This window comes from Lactuca sativa, chromosome 6, assembly GCF_002870075.4.
Source record: "Lactuca sativa cultivar Salinas chromosome 6, Lsat_Salinas_v11, whole genome shotgun sequence".
NCBI lineage: Eukaryota > Viridiplantae > Streptophyta > Magnoliopsida > Asterales > Asteraceae > Lactuca > Lactuca sativa.
Window position 1 is genome coordinate 201751685 of NC_056628.2, and position 24838 is coordinate 201776522.

The window sequence follows — 24838 nt, forward strand, 5'->3', positions numbered from 1 at the left end:
AAAGACTCGTCCCTACAATGGTTAGACTCAAACGAGAGCTGCACAATAGGGCCAAATCCGGCACTCTGAGATTATTCAGCCCTGATCACATGTGACGTGACGTATTCACCTAATGGCTAACTCCCATCGCTCAGAGTCCCACCAAGCACAAAGCAAGCAGCATTCGGACGCAGTAAAACTACTCAAGTAAATATGTTCTCATAATGAGAAACTGTACTAGAATACGATGCTGAGCTCATACTACCAGGCATAACCTAAACAGGCTATCCTATTACTGCCTACTCAATACTAGCATGCAATTCTAATAAGCTGAAGCACATAAAGTGGGAACATAAGCCATCATTCCTAGATCCTTAGTCCTATTCTAGCATGCTGTTCTATTGAAACTGATAAACATAATATAAACTTGTATGGGTACTTCGGGGAATACTTACTTGAGCTCGGCCGGTCGCCCACATCACACACTTTGTTCTTTCTCAAAACTCTTTTATCTTAGCTTTAAGGAAACCATTTTTTTTGTAAAAATCTTTTAATCCCTCGATTTGAGTCAAGACACCCCCAAGGGAGTGTCTGAAACCCTCAAACCAGGGCTCTGATACCAACTTGTAATGACCCAAATTTTAAGTCCAAAAATTTCTTTTTAAATTATCTGATTCATAAAAAACGTTCATGAGAAAATACTGTGAAATTACATCGTCTCATAAAACAATGTATCATGTCTGAAAACCCAAGTCACAAAATAATAACATGTCAGAGTACAATCCCAGAATATCCATAGCACGGAAAACAAAGAGTGTATGTATGATGTGCCGCTACCGCGCCAACTCCTTCCCCTTCGCTGAAGGGGTACCTAAAACCAAAATTGCAAACTGTAAGCATGAAGCTTAGTGAGTTCGCCCATCGTACCACATACCGCACAATCACATAGCATACATACTGCCGGGCAATTCTGGGGTGCTTGACCTACCCGGTACGGCCATTCTGGGGTGCCGACCTACCCGTACGGCCATTCTGGGGTGCCGTCCTACCCATGTCAAGCCATTATGGGGTGTTGACCTACCCGTCAGTCCTAACAACCGACCCTCGGGGACTATTCCCCTCCTACTACCGCTATTACATATAACATATCATGCCAACATATAAACGTATCAGCACATATTATCAGACGTATCTGGGGTGTCTGACCTACCACTCGGTCCTAACAACCGAACTCTACAACTATCACATATAACATATCATGCCAACATATAACATATTAGGTAGTAGCAAACCTAGATGATATCACAAAGACAATAATCTAATCATACAACTCCTACTGGTGGGCCGACATTGTGGCCGTAGACCCACCGCTACTGGAAGGTAACTCACCTCGAACAAGTGGCTGCTGATAATCCATGTGGGAAGTCTCTGCCTGCTGCTGCTCCGGAAATCCTCCGGCTACAATCCCCACGAAACACTTAGTCAGAAACTGACATCTAATCTTAGGGTAAAATGACCATTTTACCCCCAATCCAGTCCAAGTCAAAGTCAACTTCAAGTTGAACCGACTCGCCGAGTTGGGCCGTCAACTCTTCGAGTCCCTAACCCTTTACACATCCTGATCCCGACTCGACTCGTTGAGTTTGGCGATGACTCGACGAGTTCCTCTGCTATAAGAACATCGAATGATCCTTCATCCGACTCGCCGAGTTGTATGAATAGCTCGTTGATTCTACCTTCATCTGATGAACAAGTTTGACCTCGACTCGCCGAGTTGTATGAACAACTCGTCGAGTTCCTCTTAAATCTTAAGGAGATTGCCTGGGACTCGCCGAGTCTGTTCTTGCACTCGTCGAGTCCCATGAACTCCAAGTCTAAAACTAAGTCCAATGCGTTGGGTCACTCTTTCTGACATTCTACAGTCCTTCTAACACCCAACTGAGTTCTTTTGAACCTCAACAATGGGTCTCTAAGCGTTGGACTCGTCAAGTCCCAAGAATGGACTCGTCGATTCAGTCACGTCCATTCACCAAATCTTCGATTTCTGATGTACAACCCTTCATCAAAAGATAGATCCAAGCCTCTACAATCGACCTAGCACGTAAGGTTATAAACTTTACGTGCTTGCATGGGACTTTGAGCTCAAAAGGTCCTAAAACAAGCTCTTGGGTTGCATGGGGCCTTCCTTGTGTGGAAAAGCACTCACTTTCTGCCTTGTGACCCCTCAAAGGACCTAGATCCGAAGCCTTGTCCCCAACCATGCTTGCATTCATGGTTGACTACCTAAAATGGCTTATAAAATCCCTAAATCTCCACAAAATGAGATCTAGAAATTGAACAAGCAAGTTAGCAACTTTATACCTTCTGAGGACTGAAGATGAAGCACAAACTCGAACCCCTCTGGTCTCCTCTTGTTTCCTCAATTTCTTCTCCTTCCTTCTTAGACCACCAACACCATAATCCACCAAAATGACTTAGATTGCTTCAACAACAGCTATGGTTTTCTATAGAGGGTTTCTGGGAGCATAAGGGACGATGGAGGCTGTATAAGGTTGTTTAAATAGGGTGCAAACCCTCAGGTTAGGGTTTTTGTCTAGCCAGAGCCTAATTGTAGAGTTCGGGACCCGACTCGACGAGTCCATCACTTAAATCCCGCATTCCGTCCCGCTTCTACTCGGCGAGTTGGTCCTTCAACTCGCCGAGTCCAAGGCCAAAAATATAAAACACTTAGATAAAAATAAAAAGGAATACGTACCATGAACCAGGTGCTACACAGATATTATGTTATTTTGAGTTACACGATTTATGGTTTTTATACGATGATTGGTATTCATGTTTCCTTTATTAATGATTTTAAAACGAAATTTTTCGACCGTATTTTTGGGATGTTTCATGAAACAAATGTAGTGGAATAGAATACGTACCCAATATAGATGGAGACGGTTGTAGTGGATCCTCACCGTTCACTAAAGCTAGTAGATATGGCCTAGCCGTTCATCGAAGATTATCAATATGATCTCGTTAGTCATCAGAACTTGTGGATACGACAACTTGTGCATCAAACTGTTGGATTAGTGTCTAAGTCCATAACTATTTTGGTATGTACTTGACCCGATGGTGCATGGTCCTTTTGGGTTGCCTTCACCAAAGCAACTTGATAGGATGAATTATGGAGAGAATGTATTAAATATGATTTATTAATATATTATGGGAATAATATATTAAAGGAGAAATCATATTGTTTAATTAATATTAGTCAATAATTAATTGGTAATTAGTTTTGTGACTAAAAGAGATTAATTAAACTTAAGGGACTGGAATTGTAATTATAAGATAATTGCAATTTGGGCCATGGATTGCCTTTTATTATAAGATGGACGAATTTTAATGGGGAAGCCCATATGAAGTCGTCCAAGGCTTTAAGAAAAGGGCTCCATGGGTTGCTTAGGGCTTAAGCAACCAAATTAGGGTTTCCTTGTTAGATAACCCTAATAGCCTTACTATATAAAGACCCCTTGTGCCTCAAAAACGTGGACAAGCAATCTTCTAGGGTTTCACACGTTTTTTGGGCAGCCTCTAACCTCTCTCCTCTTCATCCTCTTGCTTATGGTGTTTGTGAACCATTAGAGGAGTGACACTTGTGACTCTAAGCCTTCCAAAGTCAATTCAAGGAGGAATTGGGATTGTTATTGCTACATAACAATCAAGGTAACATTATAAACTTATTATAATATCTAATATGATTACTTGTATGCTAGAATTAGGGTTTATAGTCTTGGATTCAAAGCATGTACAATAGAGAAACCTAGATCCAAGCATTAGGGTTTGTATGAGCACATAGGATGTCTTATGACCAAAACCCATCAGTGGTATCAGAGCCTAGACTGGTTTCTATTGTATTGATGCTTAACATGTTTGGAAAATTTGATTTTTTGGATTCTGGAGGCTGGACTCGCCGAGTCCATGGCTGAACTCGACGAGTCCATGCAGACTCGACGAGTGCAAGGCTGACTCGACGAGTCAACTCGTCAGATTGAGGGTATTTCGCGATTTCTTGCTGTTTTTGCTTATGGATAGTTACCTTATCATGTTAGGTCAATATTAATCCGATTATATGATATATTTGACTATATTTTTGATCTAATTGAAGATATTTATCAATTAATAAGATAATTGTTTCCTTATAAGATAATTGATTAATTATTTTGACTAAATTGATAAATTGTTTTGCTAGAAATCATTAAATAAATCAAATATGGATAATTATATGATTAAATGTTAATTTGAATTATTTGTTATTTGATCCTTGTTGTTATGAAAAGTTTCATATTTTGCCCTTTAGGTTTTATAGTTTAAATTTGAACCCAAAAGTTTTGTTGTTTTGAAATTTAAATAGTTGAAACCCTAATGTTTTGAAAAAGGTTTCAAAACTTGCTCTCAAGTTTTGGAATTTAAATTTTGATTAAATGGTTTAATTTTGATGTATATTTAAATTCTAAACCCTAATGTGTTGAAATGTTTCAAAACTTGCCCTCAAGTTTTGGAATTTAAAAGTTGATTAAAAGTTTAATTAGGAATGTTAAATTCTAAAACTCTAGTGTAGTTTTGAAAAAGTTCAAATCACACCCTTATGGTTTTATTAATTAATTAAGGTGTATAATTAAAAGAGGTTTAATAAATCCATAAAATTTAAGGTCTACAATTTAATTGAATTAAAAGTATAATTGTTAAATTAGACCACCTAGTATTTTGAAAGTATAAAATACACCCTATACTATATATAACATTAAAAGTCTAACATTATATATATGTATAAGGAAAAGTCAGTCTTACCGTTAGTAGGCCTCATTCACAAAGCTGGTCTATAAGGGGTGTTTAAGGAAATTGTCTATAAAATGGCGATTGAATGGGTATCCACTCTTACCCACCACACTCTTGACTAGTGGAGGGTCGTTAGCTGAACGGGTAGGATGGGACGAAACCTTCCATTATAAGTATGATGAATTATTAAAGTAACTAAATGTTTTCATAAAATTCCCAATCTTAGTTACTTAGGCAAAAGTGAATTGATGCAATTCCATGAAATTACACTTTGTACCCTTGCGAAGACGTTAGTGGAGCGTGTGTGGTTTACCGGCACACTAAATGGGTCTAAGCAAAGGTAGCAAAGGGTGACTCAATGTTTTTCATAGTTCGGTGGAGCGTGTGTGGTTTACCGGCACATCGAATAGGTGACTGTAACATGTGAGGGCACCATGTAAGTTTGCATGGTTATTCACACCCGCTTTGTGATCCTCGGCATCCCAGTCACAAACAAGAGGGGCATATCGAGATTTAAACATGCCATTGAAAGTTCAATGAATCTCAAAGGATCTTGGAGTTTTCATAGATTTAAAACTTAAATTTCTTTTTCGTTTTTCATGGTGGAAATTAGTGAATCGTCATTCACTTACCTTCAAATGTTCTGCAATTAGGGTTACGGCATCCCTCTCCCGAGTTGTAGAATATTGTGTTGGCTCCTAGCCTTGGAATTTCATTTCGGTGATCTACCAAGGACTCAATCTATCAACTAACTTGAATTCATTTTTTCTCCCGTTTTGTAGATGTCAAAGTTCGACAACTATGGTCTTCTCAAATCCCGTGGAACAAGCATTCCACATGAAGATGATATTCCACGATTCGATCGAGGAACAAGAGATCATGCTTCACTTCCTGCTCCTCCTCAAATTATTCTCCCTAACCCACAAGTTCAAAGACTTGAAAAGTTCAAGATCACTCAAGCCCTTTTGGCAAGAAGGAAAGTCGGTGTGTGCACACGTCCTAGGGATGAAGTCACACATTGATAGGTTAAGAATGTTGGGATCCGTTGTCTGTGAGGAAATGGCTGTTGATTGGGTTCTTCAGTCACTTCCTAACTCATATAGTGAGTTCGTAAGAGAGTACTATATGATGAACCGCGACGTGACCCTTATAAATCTGACCTATATGCTTATTGCTGTTGAATCAGCAATGGTTTGGCGCAATAGAAAAAGCAAAGTTGATTGGTGAATCTGCCTTCGAGACCTCTATGGATATAGACAATGGCAACGAAAGACATGCTATGATCGAAAAGTTTGATAATAAGAGAAAGGCAATGTCTAAAGTAGTTCCATGTCATGCTCCAAAAGAGTCAATTTGCTTTTATTGCCAAGAGAAAGGGCATTGGAGACGAAGCTGTCCCATTTACCTAAGAGATCTAAGAGATGGGAGAGTCGAAACGTATGACTCTAATATAGGTAAAATCCATTGACTAACTCTTTTAAGATTCTATTCTAGATTCTTAATACATAATGTAATAAGATTACAATTGATGTTTTGTAGGATCGAAGAAAAGAAAGGGAGCTTAAGGGAAGAAGTGAGCAAAATCTAACCGTAAAGGAATGGATTTTGATCACATTTCTCGAAGATTAGATTCTTGAGCTACTACTTAGAGCTAGAATTAGATTGCTAAGAAAGATGTATTAGCATAAGTTTTCAAATGAGTTGCATTGTAAGGACAAATTTTTCCGCAATAAAATAAATTTTGATTTTAAATTTTATTTATTTATACTTGCAATGGCGTGTATGAAAAATTGATGTTAAAATATTTCTATTATTAGCAATAATGGATTTGGTTCTTATTGTGTTATTTATAGAAAGTTGAGGATTTACCAAATAGGGAGAGTTTCTCATCGCCCAAAGTTTCAATTGGACAGAAATTTGGAATCATGCAACTTGGTTGCACGATGAATGAGAAATTTCATATTTGGAAATTAGACAAATTTATTGACAAAGTGTCAAGTGAAGGACTAAGAGATTGAGCACACAATGTTGCATGTTGATCAAGTCAACCATAAGAGTAACAATGATATTCGTCATGATTTACTAAAGGTTTAGTAAATATGATTATACTTACGAGATTAAGTGTAATTCTTAGTTGATTGAAAAAGTTTAAATCAATAGCAGAACGAATAAGAAGAATCAAGAAGGCAGAGAGATAAAAGTTTCTCCATTCTAAGAAGAAGGGAGAGTACCTTTTATGCTTTATGATAGGTCTTAATGATTAAAAACCATATCTCAATTGATCCTCTAAGTGAGTCTTGGTACAATTGTATGTCCAAGAAGAGGAATCAAGAATTGAAGAAATGGTTAAATCAAAAAGTCAATCATACTTCGTTCCAAAACAAGTCTTAAAGTTAAAATTGTGACATTGAGTGAAAAAGTATTAAGAAGGTTTATAACATTCATTAAATGTGGAAAGTTGTGATGTCTTGGATAAGACAAAGACCAACTAGGACCAATTTATGAAGTGTTTTGGTAAAAGCTATACTAACTCTTGAATATTTGTTTGTCAAGAAATGTTTATTGACAAGAGAATCTTATATGTCAAGGAGTCAGTGGGAGTCTTAATGGTCTTGAAAGGTTTCAAGAACAAATCAAATAAACCTATCGATCATCACTAGCACACGAGTTGAGGTTTACAACCTATCGTGTTGACATTATTTTGATTCTGTGCCAATCCAATCGAGTTAATTATGCACGTGAGTTCTATGAGTTCTCATTTTGAACGCATAAAAGGCAAAGCACCTTAATCAATGAAAGGTACATTGATAGGAAAGGGTGAGCTGCTTAACTACTTGGAAGACATGGTGGGCAGCTGTGCTACCATAAAGGCAAGAAATCGAGATCAAGAAAGTTCGATCCATAAGAGTTTGAATTTGTCGTAAACTTTGGTTTTGACAAATTCACATGGATAGGAACACATACACCGCTCAAATCTAAGTGTCATAAGATTTCCTCCTTCATGAAAATGATTGTGAGGAAATGCTTTCACTAAGAAAGATTTAAGAAGATAGTGATTGTAAAATTGCATTCTCGAATTCGATTATGGTTACGGTATCCCTTTCCATAATTTGAATTGTGAGGTTTGACAATTAGTCTTAAGTGTTTAGACTCACATATGAACTATCGAAGGCAAAGGTGTATAAGTTCAAGAAGCCTTGATAAAAGATTATCAAAGCACTAAGTATGAGAAACATGAACTTAAGAAATTCAATAAGCATTGTTTTTTTGAAAGTTAAGATGTTTATGAATACATGTCGAAGCTAGTGGGAGCATAAGTGTTATGTTTTATAATAATCATCATGATAGTGGGAGCATAAAAGTTATGATTGTATGATTATTAAGGAAAGTATTGCAAGGTTAGCAATATTAATTATAGAAAACAAGAGTCGTACTTTGCAAAGTCGCAATAGTTGAAGAGTTGTTTTGCTATAATTAAGAGCGCGAATATTATGCTTCATTTCAAATCTAAAGGTTTAGGTTGAGTAAATTTAGTCAAAGGTACAAAGTGTTTTCTTAAAATTTCGATTATGATTACGGCATCCCTCTTCACAATTCGAATTTTGAGAACATAGCAAATAAAACATTATGCGTCGTGTCCCATACGCTTCGGGTATAGGATCGATTGCAAATGCTTTAATGTTTGACCATTCTAAAATTTTCCAAATGTCGAGCGCATTTAGAGGGAAAAGGGACTAGAATTGGTTTTGACTAAAATAATTAAACAACTATCAAAGGACAATCCAAGTTCGACGAGGATTGGTCGTTTGTGAGTAGTTGGAAGTATAGTATTGGAAAATATGGAAATGTTTCCATATTGGATGGACCGCATCGACATCATTACAAATAGATAAGATTCTATTAAGAATGAGTTGTCATATGTAATATATGGAAGTGTCTCCATATTGGGAATTGAATATTGAGAAATCTATGACTAGATTAGAAACTTCTATGCAAAAGGATGTTCAAAGATTGTACTTTGAGTGAGAGACATCACGTCTATGGAGTTGTCTTGTAACAATCTTCGAGGAGGACTTTGTAATATCATTGGCAATAGTCTTTGTGACTTTGGTGCAGTAACATTACGAAAGGATAGTTGCATAGAATGTTAGAATCTAGCATATTCTATAAGTAGCAAGAATTTGATATTCTTACACTTATGAAAAAGGATTTGGAGTTGTGAAATGAGAATGATTGGAAATGTGTTCAATTTGATCTATTTCACAAAGTGAAAACCATAGGTAAACATTGTGTACGTGCTAGGAGCATGGGACAAGTGTAATAATTCAAGTAAGAAGTTGATTACCCGAAACGACAAATAATGAGTAATCAATATGGTGATAAATAAAAGGTGTTTTATTTATGCTCAAAGGGTTGAGGCCATATGGGATTAGTATTATTCTTGTGTTTCACATTTGCATGTTTTGACTTCCAGAATAATTGGGTTTATTAAGAATAATCGAATTATTCAAACGGGCCACAGTCGTTCATATGTTGGAAGTAGATATGAATGAAGACTGTCGTGAATTGGTGTGTGGATTGTCTGAAAGGGTATTAGACATAAGCAAATGTTTGCTGCAACGTTCATGAGTGCTTATGAATGTGATTTGAGAATTGGATTAGACCCACGCTCACTTGGATCACTCCATGAATTGTATCACGAGTGATTGGTGAGACGATAACATCTTATATTCTTGAAACCGAGATGTGTGAGTTGTATCTTGCGAATCGGTTGCACATTGATAATATGTAAACGCACTAGTAACTTGGTGTTATAAAACATATTGTTGTGTGTGATTCGGTACGTGAGTGCAAGCAAGCATTGTATCAAAGTTTATCCGTTCCTTTTATTCAAAGTAGGATAAAAGCGATATCTTTGGGCCCCTCGATGATTTAGTGATGACAAACGTAAATGCTCGGCCGGGCTAGGGCTAATTTGATTTGTTCAATTAGTCAGTCGTCATAAATCGGAAATCGAGATATAGTACAAAGAGAATGATTTGAAATCATATCTCATATGATATCTAGAATGGAGGAATATATGATCCCTTATCTAAGGACACGCGTATCTGATAGGATCAGAGTTGACAGCGGCTTTAGAAAGCTACGATTGCAGATCGGGATCCGAAGTCATACGCAGAATAGTTGTTAGACTTATCCAAGTGGGAGACTGTTGGATTAGTGTCTAAGTCCATAACTATTTTGGTATGTACTTGACCCGATGGTGCATGGTCCGTTTGGGTTGCCTTCACCAAAGCAACTTGATAGGATGAATTATGGAGAGAATGTATTAAATATGATTTATTAATATATTATGGGAATAATATATTAAAGGAGAAATCATATTGTTTAATTAATATTAGTCAATAATTAATTGGTAATTAGTTTTGTGACTAAAAGAGATTAATTAAACTTAAGGGAATGGAATTGTAATTATAAGATAATTGCAATTTGGGCCATGGATTGCCTTTTATTATAAGATGGACGAATTCTAATGGGGAAGCCCATATGAAGTCGTCCAAGGATTTAAGAAAAGGGTTCCATGGGTTGCTTAGGGCTTAAGCAACCAAATTAGGGTTTCCTTGTTAGATAACCCTAATAGCCTTACTATATACAGACCCCTTGTGCCTCAAAAACGTGGACAAGCAACCTTCTAGGGTTTCACACGTTTTTAGGCAGCCTCTAACCTCTCTCCTCTTCATCCTCTTGCTTATGGTGTTTGTGAACCATTAGAGGAGTGACACTTGTGACTCTAAGCCTTCCAAAGTCAATTCAAGGAGGAATTGGGATTGTTATTGCTACATAACAATCAAGGTAACATTATAAACTTATTATAATATCTAATATGATTACTTGTATGCTAGAATTAGGGTTTATAGTCTTGGATTCAAAGCATGTACAATAGAGAAACCTAGATCCAAGCATTAGGGTTTGTATGAGCACATAGGATGTCTTATGACCAAAACCCATCACAAACTACTATAGATCTGGTTCCACCAACCACTGGTAGAAGGGGATTTCCATCATATCTCATCATATCTGACCAAAAAGCATCATATCAGTGGTGGTTATTCATAATGGAAGCGGTAGTGGTGGTTCACGACGTATCTGGAGTAGATGAGTGACGAAGATAGTTTATTTTTCAAATATGATGACAGAGACTGGTGACGAACCAGATCTAAATAAATCTAGAGGTTTTGTGGATCTTCATCGGAGCAGATCTGAAGAAGGAGGACACTACAATGGCGGTGGTAAAGCAAGTGGCGATGATGGAACCGATAGTGGTGGCGGAGTCACCGGAGCAAAGAGGCATAAGTGGTTGCTAGGTTTTTTCTTTGAAAAAGAAAAGATATGTTAGGTTTTTGAAAGATGAAGTTGTAAGGTGACAAGTGTAGATCTAAAGATCATGTTGGATAATATGTTTGTAAAAATAGGTTAAAGTTTTTATTTATTTACAATTATGCCATTTATTTTCTTAACACTTAACAGACAAAATGTATTTTTCAAAGTTCCTAAACATATATGTGCAAAAATAGCATATTTATGTAGAATTATAAGTTACAAATAATGGTTCTTATCGTTTCTCATTTGAACTTATATATATATATATATATATATATATATATATATATATATATATATATATATATATATATATATATATATATATATATATATATATATATATATATATATATATGTATATATATATGTATGTGTGTGTGTATGTGACAAGACCTAATTTTGTGAGACCGTGAGATCATTTTTTTCTAATAAAATATTCTAATATTTATAAAACTTAAATATGTGTAATATTCTAATATTCTGAAACAATAATTTTAACATATTTTACATGGAAATATTTTAAAACATATAATGTTATAATATATTGCATATTTTATTTTTATGAACAATAAAATATTAGGATATTTCACTAAAAAAAATTTGTCTTATGGTCTCACAAAATTATGTTCGTCTCAATTTCCATAATTACCCTTAAAATTATATTTATATATATATTTATTTATGTTTAATCAGTTGTCCTTTTATGTAATTTTATATATTTCAAAAGCTTGCAGCTACTTTTGCCAACATTCATATTACAAATAAAAGCTACAGCTTCCCGCTACCAGTTATCTGCTACACGCTACTAGCTACCCGCTACCAGCTAACCGCTGCCCGCTTCCAGCTAACAGCTACTTTTGCCAAACACGCCCTTAGTCACAATGCCCTTGGTGTACGATCATGCATTCCTCTAAATGAGTTTCTTAGCCTTGAAATATAAAAGAATCAAAGCAACAAGAGGCTTACTTTATTAGATTAACTAAATCACATCTTACACCTCTACAGTCTCAACCTCCCTTTAAAACAAAAATTAAAGAAGTTGATTTCAAAATCAATGATTTGCTCTGAATTCTTTTAGTTGTCATACAAAACTTTGCACATCTGAGTTCAACTATTTGGATATTGAAGTTTCTATCCATCGATAGGAAGCACCAGATGTTGGAACTGATTCCAGAATTTTCTGTTAGAAATGAAGTTTGTATGTACAACTCTCTATTACAAGTAATACTGAAACATATTTCTATCAAAAGTTGAACTTTTACTATTTTTTTAGTTTCAGGAGTGTGTATAACATTGTCAATGGATTGTGTTTTTACCATAAACGAAAAGGAGCATATATGTCATGTGAAAAAAAAATGATTTTTACATATACATATTGCATGTTATGCAAATATATATGGAAACTATAATCTAATTATTAGGAAGAAGCGGTGATGAAGAAACAAACAAGAATGACCAAATACAAATGATCTTTATTTCTTGATGAGATTGTAAAAGAAGAGACTATAGAGATGATTCAGTGGCCGAAACTCAAAAACTAGAATCTGAAAATCATATTGTACTTCTAACTCAAAATGGTCGAAAGTTATTTTAATGACTTTTCCCTTGTTAACTAGAATGATCGAAAGTTATCTCAATGTTCAAAGTTTGACTAACTTTGTTTATGTCTCGTGTTTTTATATAAACAACACTAATAGAGAACAACATATTTACTTCACTAAATTTATTTTCAGGTGCCATTTTAATATATATATATATATATATATATATATATATATATATATATATATATATATATATATATATATATATATATATATATATATATATATATATATATATTTGGGTAATATCCGTATTACCCAAACCCGAATTACCTGAATTTAATTTGGTTCGGATAACGGGTATTTTTTTTATAATGAAAAATCTGAATTACCCGACTCGAATTACCCAAAACCCGAAAAAATTACCGGATCAACACCCATGGTCAAAGAGATAAACAACTTATTTATTTATAATCTTTACACATGTAAGTTTAATAATAGAATATTGTAATACGCATAATCTAAGAACGAAAACAACCTAGCCGTGATGTGGCTCAGGTTCCTCCTCATCGTCCCACAGCCAAAGCAGCATCTCATCTCCATCATCACCTGCACACCCTAACTCCATGTGATCTCCATTAGAGTAAAGCCCCACAGTTTCTGATGAATTCCAGCTCAAGAATTCGTCTTCAGTCTCATTCTTTTTGGCATTTTCGACACTCATATCTGCTAAAATCTTTCCTGCTTCTTCCTGATCATGAATGCTCAAAACCCCACATGAATCCACAGCCCCACTTCCTAAAAATCTGCTGATATCCATCATTTCATCATATTGGAAACAAAATTCATTTGGTCCCAGATTTTGATTTTCTCTCTCTTCTTGAAAACTCCACTCAATGCCACGAACTCTATCCTCTGTAACATTTTTCGTCGTAGGAACGGAATAGCTGCTAATTTCATGATAGTCAGTTTTATCTTTATTTACTGTTTGTTGGGCTAATTTATTGCTGGTAGGTTTTATTGGTGACTTGATGTTACTAGCCACCCTATTCTTGTTATACTTTTTGGCGACACAACGGCTTACACGACCAATTTTTTGATTTGCTTGAACAACGTCCGTTATGTTGTTCGATTTAAATGCCGAGTCGTTTTTACCTCTGAAAAATCTGTACACTTTGCGGCTTAAATGAGAGTTCCAGTAGTTCTTGATCTCGTTATCGGTTCGACCTGGTAAATGGCTTGCTATGACTGACCATCTAAAAAAAGATTAAGATATAAAAATTATATGCATAGAATGATAGAAACCTGCACAAATTATCCCCTCATAAATTTCCATCATAGAATTTGTGTTAAAGAAAAAGTGAAAAACATATGTTCATGACTTCTTACGATAGAATGAACATGCAAGAAATTAAAGATATATATCGCTATAGTTACCATATATAAATTTTTTTTTGAAAAGCCCACTTTGATGGAAAATTATTTTTCAGAATAGATTTTATTTATATATTTTATCATATTTTTTAAACTATTAATTAGTAGTTTCAAATAAGTAACAAAGTTATAATTAATAACAGAATTTTTATATTTTTGTTTCAAAACATCCAATTAGTTAATGAACTCTAAATTTGTTATTGTGAAATTTTAATAAGTAATCCAGTCTTTATGAACCGAAATTGTATATATATGTTTGGAGTTTTAAAAAAATCATTTCTGAATTTTAAATTTAATGATAAGGAAAATAGTGACAACATAGAAGCAGTCTCTTCATCACTCTTCATAATTTTAAGTGTCCGAAGATACCAAAATGAATTTATTAAATTGGTCCATCTAATGTTTCTTTTTTAATGTTTAGTAAAGTAAATTTCATTTGTAAGATACAAATGGGACAAAGCTGCCCCTCCTTGCAACTAACCTGTTGTTGCAAATTAAACAACTAGTTGTGGTGACGTCTAATCATGTCGAAAAGGTCGTGTTCAATCTTAGTAGTTCTTAATTGGGCGTGACTTGTATCTTTACACCTTATGGCTTATGGTCCATGTACTGTTCACGTGATTTAAAAATCCCCACGACACCAAAACTGTCAAGGACACGGTACTTTGCTACCAAAGAGTCTAATTAGATTTAGCACCACCCATATGACTTTTAGCGACTTAATGTTTAAAGCCGACCGGCAAATATGGACATAATTTATTGTGACGTTTATTTAGCAATTACAATGAATGGCTTAATAATAAGTTAGAATGCTGTATGGTATATATGTCAACTTGAACTTATTATAGTTCAAGGAATTCAATTAACACATCATTATATTACGTACTCTAATTTCAATTCTACTCTAAATTTTTTATTATATAATGCATTGAACTTTTAATCTAAAACGTATTTTTAATAATTCAAAGGTTTTCTATTTTATATTAAAAAGTTTAATGGTCATTAAATTTGTACCTATTAACATAACATCCTAAATGTCAAGGCATATATTTCCATCAACTTTCTCATTAAATTATATATTATGGATACTTTAATATACAGTGAATCAACCCAAATAGAATGAAATGCCAAGTTAGCATATAATCAATTTGAAGTTGAATGAATGTACAATAATGCTTGCATTCTTTATTATTTTACATATATAAATAAGAGTCCATTTAACTTTCTAGATTTGAGTTAATATTGCATATTAAATTTTAAACGACCAAGATGTAATTGATCAAATTCATAAGCTAGTATATTAAATTAAACAATTTACATTGAAAAGTGGAATGAATAAACTTCTCATAATTTTAGTGGGTAGAATGCAAACTAGCAAAATAATCATGGGTTCATAATTCTCCGTTAATAAATTCTCTTAATTGAGGAAGTTATTGTATCCGCGTTATTTAAACTCCTTCTGAAGGTTTTGATATTACTGGCCTTTATTACGTGGTGGCTGTGGTGGGAATAATTTTACTACAACACGATCATAACATTATACATTTTTTATATATTCAAAAACGTAAAATTATATAAAATTTTGAGTGCCCCAAATTTCTTTTAAATAACTATGCTACTGGATAGATTGATCACTAATCACTGTGTTTATGTGAACACTTTCTTCAAAATGTGACAAAAGTTTAAAATTTCTGCATCTTCTTCACACTTCTAGTGTGAGCATCTAACTATACACACTTTAGTGTATGTTTAAATGGTACTATATTCTCATGAATTGTGGAGCAGCAAGGCTACAATTCCACTATATGTTGCAATGTTAAGCAGATTGAAACTTTTTTTAAACTTAATTTAAAAGAATTAGTTTTGTCATCCAAAAAAGGGGTTACAACACAACTTGTTGCTCGTTTACCCTCTACGTCTATGTAAATCTTTGTTATGGAACTTAAATATAAGGAGAATATGTAACTATATATTTTAAAAGTAAAAGTTATACTTAATCTAAGTATTTGCACTTGGAATCATATGTTTATATATATTATCTTATGTTTAAGTACCTAGAATCCATGATCAGTTTATGTACTTCTATAAGATTAAGAAATACCATGCATACCTGTTTCCTAAGGATCCATGCAACTTGACGATCACTTCTTCTTCTTCTGCCGTGATATTGCCTCTCTTCAAGTCCCCTCGTAGATAATTGATCCATCTTAGTCTGCAACTCTTTCCACACCTTGACAACCCTGACAAAAATTTGAGTAGTTAACAACTAGATTAATGCTTTCAAAACAAGAAAAAAAGTATATATTTTTTGGTGTCGATCTGAATATATAACATCGTAATTTGGCCAAATTTCCATCAAAAATTACATATGTTATACTAAGTAATAAATTATGCATTTATTCCAGTGGATTTATAACCTAGTGAAGAAGTTTTTTAGGATTTTTGTTCTATTTGACAGGTTAATTACATTACTTTTTTGCCAAATACAACATTATATATGAAAACCATCACTAAATGCACACTTTGAGCAAAAAAACAGAAAAGGAAGGAGGTACTGATGAATGCTTAGAAGCCAAAGGTCGTTGAGAAAAAGATAAACATAAGCATACAATGTTCTCTTTTTCAAGAATATATTTCTAAATGCGAAGAGAATCATGGTACATCACACTTGGCCATAATTTTAATCAGGATACCTGCATTTTTGGGTAATGACCTCCAAGAACCTTCACCATTGAGTTGAATGTATTTGATCAATGTTTCATCTTCTTCGGATGTCCACCTCCCTCTCTTTATCCCTTCCTTTTCACAACAAGGTGTTCTTCCCATTTACACAATGGGGTTTGTGGATGCGTTTGAGGATGTAATTGAAAACTAAATAGGGGTGGATGAAACTGGGGAAGATGGTAATGCAAGGGACTGCCATAATTAAACCCACATTCTTTATTGACAAGGTTACACAATTGGTCCTTGTAGTTTACAATAGAGACCAACAATGGTACCTGTGGGAATTTTGTTACGCTGGTAGTCCCTATTATTTCATAATTTTGCACCGTAAGTCCTTATGGTTCAATCTATTAAAATTCACTAATTCCATTAGAGCGGTTTAGGATTCATACTCTCCTGAATCTGCGATTGCCATTGCTTCTGTAGCATTCTTACATTATGAATCCATTGACATGTTCATAGCTGACTTGTATCTTTTAATTTCCTCATTATTGTTGGGTTAATTGGTTTGAAAGTCACGTGATGTATGGCTGGAGTTAGTAGTTATTTTAGTTTGTTTTATTTATAGAGTATTTTAGGTTGCTTTAGAGTTTAGAGTTTGAATAAAAAAGGAGTGGGCGGTTTGACGAATTCTTAAGCTTATGGAGAATTAAAAGTACGCTAGAAGTCTTTCCATTTACTTGTTTTTTAGGATATTTTGTAACACTCATAGTTTCGGATCATTCAATTTGAATATTATAAACGTTAAAATTGACATTTTGATAGAAAATTATTTAGCATAAATAATCTTAACCAAAGTTATATTATATGTAACAAGAATTTCATGCATACGAAAAACACCTAAATCTGACTTCGTAAGAGGATATTATGATTTTTCTAATATTTCAGTGTAGTAGCGTGCGGCTCAGAAACCGAAATCAAGATCGGTCGATTTTTAGGAAAAACAGTATAAACGAGAGTTGAAGATCTAATCTAACGTCCCAAAAATTACTATGTACGAATTTCATTTTAAAAGCCAAAAGAAACATCATTCATTCATTTCAAAACCCATCAAAATGTGAAAATGTATAAAATACGTATCAGAGCACAAATCATGTCAAAAAATACAGAATGCTGGTGGATGCGATGCGATCATGTCGGACCCTTCCCTTTCAAACTGGAAGTACCTAAAACCATAAACATAAAACTATAAGCACAAAGCTTAATGAGCTTCCCAAAGTATCCTATATCATATATACATAATAGTCAAAACATAATTGGGTCTATTTCACCCCCTTCGGTCTCTCTCAACCGGTATTAGGTCTATTTCACCCCTTTCGGTCTCTTTCAACCGGTATCGAGTCTATTTCACCCCTTACAACTAAACATACAATTACATTAGCAAGAGTCACAAAGACAACAAGCATATGCAGACATAACAGTATATGTCACAAAGACAACTATCATCCTACAAACATAATCCAGTGGGCTGGCATTGGTGCCTTTGACTCACAAGTATAGTGAAGGAATTCACCTTACAACTGATGATCAATTGTAACTACTACGACTGTTGTGAACATGCATGTTACCAACCACCTATACAACCATGTAAAGCACACCCTTAGCTTTTCTTCCAAGACTAGGGGTTTGACCAGAAGTCAACACAACTCAAAAGGTCAAAGTTGACCCTCCATGTCGTGGCCTTCAAATAACAAGACAATCGTGTTTTACGTAGTCTCCATGTCGTGTCAACCTAGACCACATCGTAGGCATTCGGTTCAAAATGTCTTAATGGATTAGGTCGAATCCTCCATTCCCAAAGGTTCCAAGGTCCAGATCTGATCATGTCTAATGTCCAAATGGATAAAGTTTCCACCTTTATCCTTCGAGACCCCCCAAGAGGTCTAGATCTCAAGTCTAAAGTCCAAAAAGGATAAAAATGGAAAGAACTCAACCATTAAGCACTTAATATCAAAAGTCCTTAGTTCAACCTTTCCAAAATGCTTCTAGGACTCCTGATGGTCTATAAAAATCCAAACATTATGGAGATGCATGACCCATGCATGTCCTTCATCAAACTAGGTCAAAAAGGAACAAAATAACCCAAAATCCATGCATGATTCCTATCTTACTACAGAAGTCCAGATCCATGAGATATGACATTCAAGGGACATAGAGAAACCATAAAGTTTCAAACTTTATCTCTTAATGTTACTCAAACCACTTTAAAAAGGACCAATCATGCTCCAAAACCTAGATCTATGAAGAAGATCACAAAAAGGTTGAAGCTTGAGGACTTACAAGGAGTCTAGAAGATGCACACCAAAAGAGGAAAGGATCACTTGCGGAACCAAGCAGTAAGTCATCTTCTTATTCCTTCAAAACCACCACAAGATCACTAAAATGAGCACAGGAGCACTAAGGAGGATTAAGGTTAGGGTTTCTGGGTTTGAGAGTGATGGAGGCTGAAGATGGGCAACCTAAGCCTCCTCACTTTCCTTTAAATACCCAAAAATTAGGGTTATCACAACACATGGTCGCCCTGTTGTGGCCGATAGATGCCACATCATGGTGATCATTAAATGATATGCGAATCTTTCACAGTTGCCATGTCGTGGGATGCCTTCACAACAATGTGGTCACTTCCAAAGTTCAAATGCAAATTAGAATTACATACCTCCAAGAATTCGGATGTTACAACTCTCCCCCACTTGAAACAAACTTCATCCTCGAAGTCCTCTACTATAATGAATTATAGGTAATGCTCTCGCATCTCATCCTCGGGCTCCCATGTCCACTCTGAACCCTTTTAGTGCTTCCATTGCACCTTCACCAGGCTCACAACCTTGTTGTGTAACATCCCAAAATTTACGACCAAAAATTTCATTCTTAATTTAAATAATATAAAACCATTTGTCTGAAAACATCCATAGTATCAACTCATATCAAAACCAATGTATCAATAGCCAAAACATGTCACCATAAAAATAGCATCAGAGTATAACTCCCAAGAATCTCATGTGCGGAAAACATGGTGAGATACGCTGCAATCATGCTGACTCCTTTCCTTTCGAAGAAGAAGTACCTGAAACCAAAACTAAAAACCGTAAGCACAAAGCTTAGTGAGTTCCCCAATCATACCACATACCATACAATAACATATTATCTAGCATATCCAGGTGCTAGCATACCCCTTCAGTCTCTTTCAATCGGTAAACGCCAAGCATATCAAGGTGCTGGCCTACCCCTTCGGTTTCTTTCAACCAGTAACTGCCTAGCATATCTGGGTGCTGGCCTACCCCTTCGGTCTCTTTGTTTTACACCCCCAAACCGGAATGGTGGAAACGTTCGGGGGCGGGGGAAGTCATGTACAGTATCACAACAATTATATAATAGGAATCAAAGCAAACATAACCATTACATTGATAAGGTAGATTATCTACATCTGTTCAATAAATTGTTTGTATGACATCAAATATATATATATATATATATATATATAACAAAAGTATAAAAGATGTGACTCTAGAAGCTCCGTCTTCTCAAAATCCTGTAGGTATACTTGTCTTATCGGTTCCCCGAGAATACAAGTGATTTTGAAAGTGAATCAACATTTAAGTTGGTGAGTTCATAAGTATGTTTTAGTGCTGGAAAACTTGTCTTTGTACTTTGAAAATACTTATTGTGTTTCTCAAGAAAATCCAATATTTTCTATAGTGAAAGTAGTGTAGTCATGTATGTTTCTTGTATTTGTATACGGTATTAGTGCACTCTGTCTTAGAAAAACAGTGTATTGTATCTGTATTTGTATGAAAAGCCCTTGTATGTATGCCTGGATGCCACCGGTTGTAGTGTAAATAGTGTACTGTAGTCTTATTAATTTAAATAAAACCATTGAAGTAGAGTTAATCTCGTAAACATACTTGTTAGTTATACTGTTGTGAGTTTCATATAACCATGCTGATATTACCTAGTGACCTCTAAGACGTTCTTCAAGCACCCAATAATTATGACATTGTCACCTCAGGTCTGCCAACCTAGCTGTTGCAAGCAGCTCTGGTGTGGGATTGTCAGTCTTGTATAGATCTATACACAAATCTCTTATACTTTATAGGATTTAGTTTTGTACCCTAAAGGATACTAGTGAAGTAGTGCCTCACAACCCTGTATCAACTAGTTTACGTGTAGTGTTGTAGTGTTCTCTTGTATTAGAAAATGTTAAGTATTGTCTCGTATTAAAGTATCTTGTAGTGTAAAATAATTATACTAAAATAATTATTTTATTATAGTGTATATGTATCAATGTACTAGAGTAGTGATTCCCAAACAATACCTATTATAGTTTGATTGTGCGTTCTTTTTTCGTGTATCGTGCTTAGTTAATAATGTAACGAATCCCAACTATGTAACATCCTGTTTCAGATCGTCCGTGATCAGGGTTCGTGGGCTGCAAATCGAGCATGAGAAGGTCTCGAGGTTGCAACGAGTTGCTAGAAGCATATGACATCTCGTCACCTTTCTGTGGGTTCGAGGTTCATGGGAATCGAGGTTATATCGAGGAAGCGATGGAAGTTTGAAGTTGTGGCAGGATAAGTCCCTTATTTGAGAAAGGTGGCAGCTGAGTATGCTGGGCGTACATATGTGTATGCTTAGCGTACTAATGTACATGATTTTTAAGTGGAGCCACCTAGTACGCTGGGCGTACTAGGCACATAGTGGGAACCCTAACTTTGGATGTGTCGCTATATAAAGAATGAGATGCCTCATTCCTGGCCACGATCCTCAGTCAATAAACCCTCTAAAACCCTAATCCTTCGTTCATGGAGCTTGTGAGTGAAGCTTCAATCTTTGTCACTCTTTTGTTTTGAGCATCAAATTAGATTATTTTAGGGTTTTTGTCCCAAAAGGTGAAGACTTTATGAGAGAGTGAGCTCCAGAGACTATGATCAACCCCCCTTTTGAGTGTGATTAGTAGTGTATTGTCATAAAAATCCAATCTTGGTCGTTGAAATCAAGCCATGCATGAGTTATGAGCTTTTTGAGATAAGGAAGTGGGTGTTTTGGGTGTTTGTGACCTTTCCAGCCATGTAAAGGCTTAAAGTCATAGACTTTATGGAGTAAGAGCCATTAGGGAGTCCAGATCTGGGATTTGAGGTAATGTCTTAACTGATTAAGACCAAGTGAGTAGAAAGAGTGAATCTGGGGAGTACGCTGAGCGTAATTCCTGTACGCTCCGCGTACTACCCCAGTGTCCCCGATGGCTAATCTGGATTGTGAGTACGCTGAGTGTACCAAGGGAGGTATGCCCCGCATAACATCACTATGGACTTTTGGGCTAAGTCTCATGTTGGGCCTTGAGTGTTGGGCTTATTGCAATAGAGTATTGGACCAGAGGAATATATATATATATATATATATATATATATATATATATTCGTGCTTTGGTCCCTTGAGTTGGGCTTGCCATTTAGTTTTGAGAGTGGGCCTCGGGTGAGCCCATTTATTATTTAGGCCTTGGTGGGCCCAATGGGTTTTAGGTTATTGATGGGCTGGTTAGTGGTCTACCCTTAGAACTAATGAGTGAGAGTTTGGACTTAGTCCCTAATTGGGTTAATTGTAGGTTTTGGCTCGGATTTAGAGGCCGGTGCGCAACAAAAACGTTTTTAGGGGTTGTTCTTCATCCGAGGTGAGTCTTCTCACTATACTTTACCATGAGTGGTATTTTTGTGTGACTGAGATGTCCTATGTGTTTACATTGTGTATTGTGATATCCTGCATTATTTCTTTGTGATTTATGTTGTGTATTATTCAGAGCTTACAGAGTTAATTAGGACCGGAGGGCCCATCAGAGTTGTGGGACCGAAGGGTCCCACTAAGACACATTGACCGGAGGGTCTTACCGTGTTATAGCCTCGAGCGGCTACATAGCTGTGTGTGGTATTTTGGGGAACTCACTAAGCTTCGTGCTTACCGTGTTATGTGTTATGTGTTTCAGGTTTTTCTCAAGATCGTGGGAAGGCACCGGCTCGATTGTACACACCAGATAAAGAGTTATGTTTTGAGGATCTTACATTATTAATCAAACAATTATGGAGATGCGTTTTGTAAACTAAATAAATGAGAATTTGTGAAATGCATTATGAGAATTATATGATTTTAAAATGAAAAATTTTTGTTTGGAAATTTACGGTGTTACAAACTATATCGACTATAGTTTAAATGTATGTTTCGTAGTGAAATAGTAACATCTGCAATTTAATTGTATAAGTAATTACCCTTATGCTCGACATATTACAAAAGGGTTAAGGTATATAAAATATTTATAGGAAGTGTAGCATAGGCTAGTTTTGAAACAATTGCAAAGGTTTTTAAAATATTTAAAAATATTTGTATAAACACAATAATCCTTGTGTTTTACTTGTATTACCCCCTAAAAATATTAAAAACATTAAAAATGTAGGGGTATGAACTCACCTTGAATGTGCGTTGGCGTCGAAATTTAACGAGTTTTAAAAACGGTCCACGGGTAAGCATACGCGCTAATAACGTTACCCTAAAAATAATTGTATTCGTCGTCGTATTTAAATTAATAATAAGTTAATTTAAATGGTGTTTTGAATAATTAATTAAGTATGGACTTTTGGGCTAAGTCTCAGTGGCAAAAGTGAAAAATGAATTGGGAAACCGGTTAAACTTTTATATATATATATATATATATATATATATATATATATATATATATATATATATATATATATATATAAAATAGGGATGGGAATTCGGTCATAGTGGATTGGGCCTTGGAGAATTCAGTCCTTAATGGGCCATTTCTTTGTGTGTTCAGTCATACCAAGACCGATAACACCTCTTGTTTGCTTTAAATGGCCGAACACTCCATTTAGATTAGATTCTCATAACCTAATTCACTATTAATTTAATTCCTATGACCGAATTCAAGTTGCTTGTTGATTTCTATGACCGAGAACACCTTTATTGTTGGATTAATGTCTAAGTCCATAACTATATTTGGTATGTATTTGACCCGACCCGGCATGGTCCATTTGCGTTGCACTTCACCGGCACAATTTATATGGATAGTATTTTGAGAATAGTATATTTATGATTTATATTAATATATTATAAGTTCTAATATATTAATATAATCATATTATTTAATTAGTATTGATCAAGAATTAATTTATAATTAATTAAGTGATCAAAATGAACTAATTAAATATGGACTCTTAGATATATATGTGTAGTGGACCAAGTTCATTTAGGTTGGGCTAAGTCTTCATGGATAGTCCATGGAGCTTTAACCCATGGATCCTAGGAAATGAAAGGTCATGGGTATTAGGGTTTAACCCTAATCCTCCACACTATATAAAGATGTCCTTGGTTGGTGAAATGGGCACTAGTGTGGTACACTAAGAAGGGCTAGCCGATTTCACTAGAGAGAACTAAGTATTCATATTCTCTAAAGTCTTCCAAGGTGTTTTGGTGATTTGTGATTCCATTTGAGGCTTCCACACTATTGGGGCTAAGCTCTTAAAGCTTGAAGACATCAAGCTACATCAAAAGGTATGTCATCTAACTAGTACTTTGTAGTATAAGATCTTCATAATATGCTAGTTAGGATTAAAGCCTTGGAAAGTTCTTATTTGCATGTATAATAGAGAAAACATAGATCCAAGGTTTATAGGGTTGCATGTACACCATAGGAGTGTTAGAATGCTCAAAATCCAACAGTGGTATCAGAGTCATGGGTTGTTTTCTGTTATATTGATGCAAATGTCTTATTTTCAAAGTTGAAAAAAAATGAAAAAAAAACATGACGTTTGCCAAATTTTAAGATAATTTTTTTTGTGAAAAACTAATTATTTGTAAAATTTGAATCATTTGCTATATGAGTTGAATTAGGTCAAATTTAGTAAAGGATAAAATGATATGATTATTTTATTAGTTTTAAAAGT

At 35.1% G+C, this 24838-nt stretch overlaps 1 protein-coding gene across 1 annotated transcript; it reads right to left on the minus strand.

The window, feature by feature from the left end:
- Positions 1-13164: 13164 nt before the first annotated feature.
- LOC111914073 (transcription factor MYB13) lies at positions 13165-17009 on the minus strand. Its single transcript, XM_023909815.3, has 3 exons — positions 16856-17009; positions 16273-16402; positions 13165-13984 (listed from the first exon to the last, which is right to left on the minus strand). The coding sequence occupies exons 1-3, from the start codon at positions 16986-16988 to the stop codon at positions 13267-13269; spliced, it is 981 nt and encodes a 326-aa protein (XP_023765583.1). The 5' UTR covers positions 16989-17009; the 3' UTR covers positions 13165-13266.
- Between the last annotated feature and the right edge of the window lie 7829 nt (positions 17010-24838).